At 52.5% G+C, this 10,518-nt stretch overlaps 1 protein-coding gene across 3 annotated transcripts; it reads left to right on the top strand.

The window, feature by feature from the left end:
* Positions 1-3,369: 3,369 nt before the first annotated feature.
* Positions 3,370-10,337, top strand: AIP (aryl hydrocarbon receptor interacting protein). Of its 3 annotated transcripts, none has more exons than XM_010598998.3 (6): positions 3,370-3,596; positions 7,275-7,454; positions 8,598-8,786; positions 9,317-9,493; positions 9,582-9,715; positions 10,034-10,223. In XM_010598998.3, exons 1-6 carry the CDS (start codon positions 3,498-3,500, stop codon positions 10,104-10,106), a joined length of 852 nt encoding a protein of 283 aa, XP_010597300.1. In that variant the 5' UTR covers positions 3,370-3,497; the 3' UTR covers positions 10,107-10,223. The 3 variants fall into 3 exon arrangements, with proteins under 3 accessions (XP_010597300.1, XP_010597299.1, XP_003419594.1); XM_003419546.4 differs by having other exon boundaries at positions 3,375-3,596; positions 9,582-9,723; positions 10,034-10,337; XM_010598997.3 differs by lacking the exon at positions 7,275-7,454 and having other exon boundaries at positions 9,582-9,723; positions 10,034-10,337.
* The last annotated feature ends 181 nt before the right edge of the window (positions 10,338-10,518 follow it).

Here is a 10,518-nt window from a genome sequence, read left to right as displayed (position 1 = left end):
ACATCTTATTCCATTGCCATTGTTTTACTTATCTAGAAAGACAGTTGCAACAAAGTAGTTATGAACCAAGCTGCCTGGGCTGGAATTCCAACTCTTTCCCTTACTAGCTTTGGGAGGTGGGGCTGGGGGCAGGGCATGAGACGCTCCCCTCAGGTTCAAAATTTAAGGGGACACAAAAAACTGAGTAAGCAAGATGAATAATATCTTAATGCAATGATATTTAAAAATGCAAATAAATGCAAAAATCTGTGATAAGCAAAATATCAAATGCTAAATAAAGACAGGTTTCACCCTGCACTTACAGGACTCATCTCACCCACCTTCCACAAGCCCCATAACCTCTTCTGTGCCTCGATTTCCTCATCTGTCAGATGGAGTTAATAATAGTGCTTCCCTTAGGTCCCTTGGTGGTGCAAATGGTTTGCACTCGATTATTAAACTAAAGGTTGGTGGTTTGAACCCATCCAGTGGTGCCTCGGAACCAAGGCCTGGTGATCTGCTTCCATAAAGATTACAGCCGAGAAAATCCTATACAGCAATTCTACTGTGTTTTTTTTTTTTTTAACACATGGGGTCACCATGAATCAGAATCAACTCCACGGTAACAAATTATTTTTTCATAGCATTAACTGAGGATTAGATGAATTAATGCATAATAAGCACAGAACAGTGCCTGGCGCATAGTGAGCACTGGATAAATGTTAGGTATTATTCCAATTACTATAAGGTCCTTAACTCTGTGGAGTCCATCTGTGGATATGACGGGAGGGATCTAGGTTTCTTTCAATGTAGCATGAGCCAGTTTTCCACCACCTGGCAATCAGTTCTTCCTTTGAGTTGTGGTGCCACCTTTATATCAGCTATATAGTTGCTCATCTACACATCTGTTCTAAGCACTTTTTTTTGCTTCCTCTCATCTGTTGGACTATTTCTAGGCCTGTATCACAAGCTTTTTATCACTATGGGTTGTAGTGTGTCTTAATATGTTAGGGAAAACCACTCCTATTTGGTCATCTCTTTCAAATTTCACTTATCTTTCTGTGGACTTTTATTCTTCTATTATAGGAATATTACAAAAATGTTGTCCAAGTTCTCCAAAAATCATCTCAATTTTTACTGGGATTTCATTGAATTTCTAGATTAGTACTGGGAGAGATGACATCTTTAAATGTTAGGTTGTTTTATTCGTTGACAAGGATATCGCTTCAACTATCGATGTCTTCTTTTATGTCCTTGAGTAAAGTTAAAATATTTTTTTTCCTCCAAAAAATTCTGTGCTGTCTTTTGGTTTCCTAAATATTTTATGGGTTTTCTTGCTGTTGTGAATGTTATTTTATTGACTACTATATTTTTGAATAAAGAAACCCTGGTGGCATACTGGTTAACAGCTATGGCTGCTAACCAAAAGGCTGGCAGTTTGAATCTACCAGGTGCTCCTGTGAAGCCATTTGGGGCAGTTCTGCTCTGTCCTATAGGGTCACTATGAGTCGGAGTTGACTCGACGGCAACGGGAATGATATTTTTGAATTGATGTGGAAGAATGTTATTAAGTTTTGTTATTTTAAATCCCTGTAACTTTAGAAGCCAAGATGGTGAGACTTTGTCTTACTTACTTTGGACATGTTATCAGGAGGGACCAATCCCTGGAGAAGGACGTCATGCTTGGTAAAGTAGAGGGTGAGTGGGAAAGAAAGGGAGATCCTCAAAGAGATGGATGACACAGTGGCTGCAACAATGGGCTCAAAAATACCTACTATTGTGCAGATGATGCAGGACCGCACAGTGTTTTCTTCTGTTACACACAGAGTTGCTATGAGTTGGAGCAGACTCAAGGGCATCTAACAATGACAACGTTTAACATTGCTGAGCTCTCTAATTTGTTAAAATAGCCTGCTTATTTTGTTAGATTTTTCTCTGTAGATGATTATACAATTTGCTAATAATGACAGTGCACACTTATTTCCTTTTCTCATCTTACCGCTTTGTCCAGGACTTTTAACGCTATGACAAATGGCATCACGGAAAGGGCGGAATCCATGTCTTGTTACTGATTTTAAAGAGGATATGAATACTTGCTCTATCACACTTAGTTGTACAAAACTTTTATCAACCTGAGGAAGTTCTTTTTTATTCCTCCGAGTTTTCATCATAAAGTCATGGAACTTCATCAAATGCTTTTTTTTCTGTATTGTTTATGATAAAAACACAAGTTTTATCCTTTAGTCCATGATGTTGCAACACTCTTATGTTCTTGGAAAAAATCCTACTAGTTCTTGATGTACTTGTAAATACACACTGAATTCAATTAACTTAATATTTTAATTTAGTATGTTTCATATCTATATTTGTGAGACAGATGTATACTTTTTTTGCCTTGTGGTATGCTTATCTGATTTAGAAATTAAGATTAAACCAGTCTCATAAAATATGTTGGCCGATTTTCCCTCTTTTTCTAGTTTCTGGAACAATTTGTATAAGATACCGAATACTTGTTCCCTCAAAATTTGGTAGAACTTGCCTATAAAACTTTCTATACTGGTAAAAAACGAAACCAAAAACATGTTTCCTCTTGACTGTCTCAGGGAGCTTCTTGTTGGAAAATTAACCACGATAAATACCCAAAGCGCTTAACACCTGGGTCACAGGCGACGGGCACTAATCCTTGACAGCTCTATGATGATGAGATGAAAACAGCGCAGAGGCAGAGGCCCCAAGACATTCCTCTTACTCCGTTACCTAAACCCTGAAAGGGGAAGAGAAGACTCCTATAGTTGTTTTGTACAATTAGTTTCCAGAAGCGGGGAGAAATGTTGTTTTAGCCCCCAAAGGACCTCATTTCTATCATTCATTCTCCAATATTCATTGGGCGCCTATGTCTCCCCCGACCCCACAAAAGACTCTTAGTGTTTTGGGAAGTTTACGGGTCCTGCAGAGATACAGAAATTCCCCTCCCCTTTCCCCTTCCCCTCCCTCCCTCTACCTCCTGTTTTTTGAGAGAAAAATACCGGATGCATAACGTCACTATACTTTAAAAAAGTTGGAAGGGAATACACAAAAATGAGAGTTATTTTAGCGTGTGGCATTACGACTAGGCTATATTTTCATTTTCCTAACTCTCTGTAATGTCGTTATATTTACTTTTACAATTTTAAATCGAGCAGCATACCAAACGCTGTCTAAAACGACTCAATCGCACACACAATCGCTAGGGAAGCCCTGCCCCGCCCATCCGGGCAGACCGAGGCCCCGCCTCTCTGACGGCTCCCGTCCTTCCCCTAGACGTTCTCAAGAGCCGCCTAGTCCAGTCCGTTCGCGCAGCCGCAGCGCAGAGAACCAGTCACAATACGTTTCCCCGCGTTCAGTCCCTTTTTGCCTTCTTCCCTTAGTTAAAATGGCGCCATCACGGAAGTTGCCGAAGCCCTAGAGGTTACCGAAGCGGGTCCGGAAGCTACCGAGCAAGTCCGGAAGTTGCCGAAAGAGAGCAGCGGGGAAGGAGGATGGCGGATATCATCGCAAGACTCCGGGAGGACGGGATCCAAAAGCGTGTGATACAAGAGGGCCGAGGAGACCTCCCTGACTTTGAGGATGGAACCAAGGTTCGTGTTTACCCCCTTCCCCTTTTCCCTTGTGCGGCGCGCTGCGCCTGAGAAGCGGGAGGAGGCCTTAGGCGAGAGGTTGCGCATGCCCAGATAGCGGCGGGCACTGACCCTACCACTCACGTGCGACGCTCGACGCTGATTGGTCTGAATTTAAGTGGAGGATAAAGTCAGATACGTGTGCCCCGCCCCCAGGTTTGGCCGTGTGGCCTCATTGGTCGGAGAGGCCGTCAGTCATCACAAAGACGGTGCGGCGTTTTGACCCTCAGGGTTGGAGCAGACCGTAGGGCGAAAACTCTGGACCGGGGAGGGGCCGCGGGTCCTCTGGGTCTCAGGTTCGAGGTCTTTTATTATGCAAAGGCCTCCTGAGAACACCTCGACCAACTGGCATTATTTACATGGGAAAACTGAGGCCCTAAGGCAAACCAGAGATGGGCCCAGGAGTCCAATCTGCCCGCCGGGAGCCCGTGGCCAGCTTTGCTACGTGACGCGGCTGGTGACAAATGGGGGCTTGGTAGTGAAGAACCGCTCACCTTTTCTGTGTCCAGGCCCCCAGCCCGTCCCTCACAGCCCCTTCCCCAAGCCTCCTGCTTCCCCTGGGCTCCCTGCCCTTGCCTGTGCCCTTCCCTCCGCCCGGAGTGCCTTTCCCTGCTGATGCTTGTCGGTAGAATAAGGAGCGCAGTCACGAACGAGACGATTTTTGAACTAATGATCAAGATCCTGGCAGGTACTGGGGACATAAAAGATAACAAACAGCTACTGCGAATGACGGAAAAGGAGGCCTAGTGGCGCAGTGGTTAAGCGCTTGGCGGCCAAGTAAGAAGTCGGCGGTTGGAACCCCACAGCTGCTCCTCGGGAGAAAGATGTGGCTGCCTGCTTCCATGAAGATTACAGCCTTGGAAACCTTATGGGCAGTTCTAGTCTGCAGTGTCAGTATGAGTCAGAATTGACTGGTCAGCAGTGGGTTTGTGTTTTTGTTTTTTTTGGTGAATGATGCATGTTCTTGTCCAGCCCCGTGCCAAGGGCTGGCACGTGAAGCTTTCTACCTGGTGTGAATGCCCTAGACGGGAGCGAGCTCCACAGCTCTATGGATCATTGGTATATTAACAGGGAACTTCTTGGAGAAGAGAGAGGTGTGCGGGCATGTGTGCATGGGCACACATGCTGGGGGGTGATGGTCTTGGAAGAAGGGAGTGGAGCTGGGGGCCTGACAGAGGCGAAACTGGACACAGCAAACAAAAGGAGAGAACACTGTAAGGGTGGTGAAGGTCTGTGAACAGAGGCATCACAAGAACAGGCACCAAACCCAAATGTGATTCCGACTCCCAGTGTCCCTATAGGACAGAGTAGAACTGCCCCATAGGGTTTCCAAGGTTGTAATCTTTACAGAGGAAACCCTGGTGACATAGTGGTTAAGTGCTACATCTGCTAACCAAAGGGTTGGCAGTTCAAATCCACCAGGCGCTCCCTGGGAACTCTATGGGGCAGTTCTGCTCTGTCCTGTAGGGTCGCTACGAGTCGGAATCGACTCCTCAGTGCTGGGTTTGGTTAATCTTTACAGAAGCAGACTACCACAACTTTCTTCTGTGGAGTGGCTGATGGGTTTGAACTGCCAGCCTTTTGGTTAGCAGCCAGGGGCTCAACCACCAGGGCTCCGTAAGAACAGGCACAGGTGATAGCACATAACCAACCCCCAATGAGTACGCGCTGTGTGCGGGGCGCTGCGCTGAGTGCTTCACAAATGTATTCCCTGGAATTCCCACATCGGTGGTAGGTACTATTGTCAGTTCGTTTACTGATGTGGAAGCCGAGTTCAGAGGGGCAGCTGGTGTGGTGGATGGGAGTGTGGGCTCCTCTCTGCATGTTTTGTCGCCCGTATGTCTGTGCTCACGCTCAGATGATCCCACCCAGGGTCGTTAGAAACTCCATGCGGGGCGTGAGAGGGCTTGGTTAGATTGGGATGGGGGTGGTCTGATTCCCACCACTTGGCAGCTTTTCCAAGTGAAAGCAAAAACTGCTCTCCAAGGCCCAACTCGGAGTCCCGGTGGGTCCTCGTTCTCCCCCGTTCCACAGCCAGTCCTCCCAATACAGCCAGCATCCAGCCACTTCTCACCACAGCCACCATTGCCACTCTGGTTCCGGCCACGGTCGCCTCTCCCTGGATTGCTGCAGCGACCCCCTAACTCGCCTCTCTGCCCTGCCTGCTCCCCTACAATCTGTGTCCATTCCAACAGCAGAACTCAGGTGGGCCCAGGCCCTCCTCTGCTCGGTGCCACCCAGAAACTCCCATCTGACTGCGTCAGGACAGCCCTGGCCAGAGCTTGTGGGCCCTCGAGGGTCCATCCTGGCGACCCCTGTTGTGCCCCCTTCCCCTCTGCGTCTGCCACACTGGCTGCCATGCTGCTGCTTGAACACACCAAACACAGTCTCGCTGCAGGGCCTTTGCACCTGCTATCCCTTTGGCCTAGAAGGTGCACATCCCTCTCTGCCCCAGATGTCTCTGTTCCTTCCTCCCTTCTGGTCTACCCTCCCTGACGGCTCGGTGTAGACCTGCCCTCCCGGACGGCTCAGTGTAGACCTGCCCTCCCCGACCGCTCGGTGTAGACCTGCCCTCCCGGACGGCTCGGTGTAGACCTGCCCGCCCGGACGGCTCGGTGTAGACCTGCCCGCCCGGACCGCTCGGTGTAGACCTGCCCTCCCGGACGGCTCGGTGTAGACCTGCCCGCCCGGACGGCTCGGTGTAGACCTGCCCGCCCGGACGGCTCGGTGTAGACCTGCCCTCCCGGACCGCTCGGTGTAGACCTGCCCTCCCGGATGGCTCGGTGTAGACCTTCCCTCCCTGACGGTTCGGTGTAGACCTGCCGTCCCTGACAGCTTGGTGTAGACCTGTCCTCCTGCTTCTCTCATCCTGCTGTAGTTTGTGGTTTGACCCATAGCACTGAGCTCCACCTGACGTCATACACGGCCTTGTTTGATGCCGTCTCTTTTCTCTAGACGTGGACACCACAAGGGCAGGGTCTTTTGTCTGTTTTGCTCACTACTGTATCCTGGCAGGAAACCCTGGTGGCGTAGTGGTTAAGGGCTATGGCTGCTAACCAAAGGGTCAGCAGTTCAAATCCGCCAGGCGCTCCCTGGAAACTCTATGGGGCAGTTCTACTCTGTCCTATAGGTTCACTATGAGTCGGAATCGACTCGACGGCATTGGGTTTGGTTTTTGTTTTTTTTTTTGGTTTTATATCCTGGCAAAGGAGCCCTGGTGACACCTTGGTTAAAGAGCTAGTTGCTAACTGAAAGGTCAGCGGTTCAAACCCACCAGCCACTCCTTGGGAGAAAGGTAAAGATGACAGCATAGGAAACCTTGTGGGGCAGTTCTACTCTGTTCTATAGGAGTGCTGTTAGTTGGAATCGACTCAATGGCAACGGCCTTGGTTTTTTCTATTCTGGCATGTAGCACAGAGCTCAGCACACAGTAGGTGCTCCGTAAATGCTTGTTGAAGGAATGGTTGGAGGTAGATGGGTTGGTGTCTAGTCTCAGCCCGGCCACCCACTAACTACATGACTTAGTTTCTTTACCCGTGGGAGGGGTGGTGTCAAGTGTAAGGTCAGATGGAGAACCCTAGGTAAGACGTGTCCCCACAAGGTGGGGTGGGGCCCTTGCTGATTCTGTGTGGCCCACAGGCCACCTTCCACTACCGGACACTGCACAGTGATGATGAAGGCACCGTGCTGGACGACAGCCGGGCGCGTGGCAAACCCATGGAGCTCATCATTGGCAAGAAGTTCAAGCTGCCCGTGTGGGAGACCATCGTGTGCACCATGCGCGAAGGGGAGATCGCCCAGTTCCTCTGCGATGTCAAGGTGCCTGGCCTACGCCCACCTGCCAGCGCCCGCCCTGGCTGGGCTGCCCCCAGCTCCACACCTGCCTTCCGGCTGGCATTCTGGCCTCTCCTGCCCTCTCCCGTCCATTAGCCAGACTGCAGCCAGGGGATTCATTGTCAAATGCAAATGAGCCACACAACCCCTTGCTTAAAACCAACCTGGCTCCTTGCTGGCAGGATAGAGCGGAAGTTATAGCTGTTCTCATGGCTCTGTGGGTCTGGCCCCTGCCAGTCGTCCCCTCACCTCCCTGCCTTTCCTTTCTTGGCCAAGATCCTCCCCCATACTTCAAGGCCAGTTCCTGGATCACCACCCCAGGAAGCCCTCCTCGACTGCTGGTGGGAGGCTTGAACCCCTCCTCTGGGTCCTCCAGGCCTTCATGCTCTGCATGGCCAGGATTTGGTCCCCTGCCTGGTCCTGAGCTATTGCAGGGCAGGGAGCTGGCCTGGTTCACCTCTGGCTTCACCCAGAGCCAAGCTCAGGAAATGCCTGCTGTGTAGATGGCCCATAGCTGAGCAGTCAGCTTCTGTGCAGATGGTGGGCAAGTGAGAGGGCTCAGTTAGACTGATTGCCACCATCTGCACAGCTGTTTCAGGGGAGAGACCAGAGCCCAGGTCCCTACGCCCTTCTGCGAGGGTTTTGAAGTGGCTGCCCTGGACCCAGCTCGGAGCTAGGCCCTGAGTGGGGTGGGGTGGAGTGGGGAGACAGAAGAGATGCAGGGAACAGAACGTGGGGGGGACGCCAGTAAAGCAGAGGAACCTGGCTTGTGGTCTGCATCCCAGGGAAGAAGAGGAGGGTAAGGTGAGAATTCAATGGGCCTTTAAGCACAGGCGAGACTGAAGGATGGTAGGAATATGTGTGTGTGTGTGTGTGTGAGAGTGTGTGGTAGGTACTCAGTTTGGTTTGCCATCCAGAGTATGCCAGGAGCTGGGGCTTCACTGAGAGGCTGGGAGGTGGGGAGTCCTAGGGCCCCCACCCCCACATGGTCAGGGGGCCCTGAGCCCTTGGCTTCCCCTCTCTGGGCCTGCGTCCTTTCTCAGACGGTGATGGGGCGGGGGCTGGCCTCTGGGGCGGTGAGCAGCCAACCTGCACTGACAGCCCCTGCGTCCACTTGCCCTCCTGCAGCACGTGGTCCTGTACCCACTGGTGGCCAAGAGCCTGCGCAACATTGCTGCCGGCAAGGACCCCCTGGAGGGGCAGCGGCACTGCTGTGGCATCGCCCAGATGCACGAGCACAGCACTCTGGGCCACGCCGACCTGGACGCCCTGCAGCAGAACCCCCGGCCTCTCATCTTTGACATTGAAATGCTGAAGGTGAGGGCCGCCAGGCCACCACTGCCCGGCCCTGCCGGCCTGCCCGGGGCAGTGGAATCGGTGGACGGACTGCTGAGGGGGGCAGGCAGAGGCAGGTGCAAGAAAGGCCTGCTTGGGACCCCTGGCAGTCCACCTGGTGCCCCTCTTCCTCCAGGTCTCCAATACACCACCTCCAACAGGACTGCCTCCCGCCCTGGGTCCTGTATTCTCTGTCCCTGTGTGGTCACTGCCTTCATGGCCCAGCCATGATTTGAAATCACCTAGGAGTATGCATTTCTTTGTCTGTTGGGGTGGTCCCCAGGGAACTGAAGCTCTGCGAGGGCAGGGGTTTTGACCCTCTTGCTCACTGCTCTGTTCCTGACACCTAGCCCAGTGCCGGGCACGTAGGAGATGTTGTTCAACAAGTGTTGGTTAACTAGTCGATGAAAAAACAAGGGGTTCTGCCGCCAGTGTCTGAGGTCTAGGGACCTGCTGGCTCAGATGCTGGTGAGTCTGGGGCTGAGAAGCTGACCTGACCCGCGCCCTGGCAGGTGGAGAACCCCGGCACATACCAGCAGGACCCATGGGCCATGACGGATGAGGAGAAGGCCAAGGCAGTACCAGTCATCCACCAGGAGGGCAACCGGTTGTACCGTGAGGGGCACGTGAAGGAGGCTGCCACCAAGTACTACGACGCCATCGCCTGCCTTAAGAACCTGCAAATGAAGGTGCTGCCCGGAGGCTGCTGGGGGTGGGGCAGGGGGGGCCAGGGAGCTGTGGGCTCACCCCTTCTTCTCTTGGGCCCCGTGCCCCCAGGAACAGCCTGGGTCCCCTGACTGGATCCAGCTGGACCAGCAGATCACCCCGCTGCTGCTCAACTACTGCCAGTGCAAGCTGGTGGCCGAGGAGTATTACGAGGTGCTGGACCACTGCTCCTCCATCCTCAACAAGTATGATGGTGAGCACTGGGCTGCGGGGTGGGTGGCGGGCAGTCGGTGAGCTACCTCCCCCTCCCTGTCACTACTGAGCACTGGGCTCAAGACCTAGCCTTGGCATCCCCCCATTCCAAGGTCTCACAGGAGCCCCACCAAATGCCCACATCTCTGGTGTGAGCCCTGCTGTGCCAGTGAGGTCTGAATGGTGTAACAGGGAGGGAGGCTGGCGTCCTCAGGTCAGGAGGGCACGCTCTCCATGGGCACGTGGTGGCAGAAGTGCAGCCAGGCATCAGGCTCACGCTGTTGCCTCCTGCGCATTGGTATACCTTGCAGACAATGTCAAAGCCTACTTCAAGCGGGGCAAGGCCCATGCAGCCGTGTGGAATGCCCAGGAGGCCCAGGCTGACTTTGCCAAGGTGCTGGAGCTGGACCCAGCCCTGGGGCCAATTGTGAGCCGTGAGCTTCGGGCCCTGGAGGCACGGATCCGGCAGAAGGACGAGGAGGACAAGGCCCGTTTCCGGGGCATCTTCTCCCACTGACAGGGTCCCTGGCCCTGCCCACCCTAATGCTGTTCCCACCAGGCCACCTGCCCCGACTACACTTCAGTTCTTCTGTATAAAGGCCTTATTTATCTCTTTCTGGTCTGCTGAGCTGAGCCATTGGAGATCTGCGGTCATTCCCTGTATGTCCTGGTTCTTGGGTGGCCCTGGGGAGGCAAAGGACCAGGGTTCTAGTCCCAGCTCCCCAGTCACCAGCCCTGAGTATCTGGGCCCTGAGAGAGAAATGGGGACAGTGCTCTCTATTGGGGAGGAAGTGGT

This window comes from Loxodonta africana, chromosome 7 (genome assembly GCF_030014295.1).
Source record: "Loxodonta africana isolate mLoxAfr1 chromosome 7, mLoxAfr1.hap2, whole genome shotgun sequence".
NCBI lineage: Eukaryota > Metazoa > Chordata > Mammalia > Proboscidea > Elephantidae > Loxodonta > Loxodonta africana.
The sequence above is the reverse complement of the archived record's forward strand: the minus strand, read 5'-3'. Positions and strand labels throughout refer to the sequence as shown.

What these genes read in the sequence shown, in the direction of transcription:
- AIP (XM_003419546.4), top strand. Translation starts at nt 3,498, where the DNA reads ATGGCGGATATCATCGCAAGACTCCGGGAGGACGGGATCCAAAAGCGT. An exon ending in TTGACATTGAAATGCTGAAG is followed by an intron (nt 8,787 to 9,316) that starts GTGAGGGCCGCC and finishes GCGCCCTGGCAG; the next exon opens with GTGGAGAACCCCGGCACATA. An exon ending in CATCCTCAACAAGTATGATG is followed by an intron (nt 9,724 to 10,033) that starts GTGAGCACTGGG and finishes TATACCTTGCAG; the next exon opens with ACAATGTCAAAGCCTACTTC.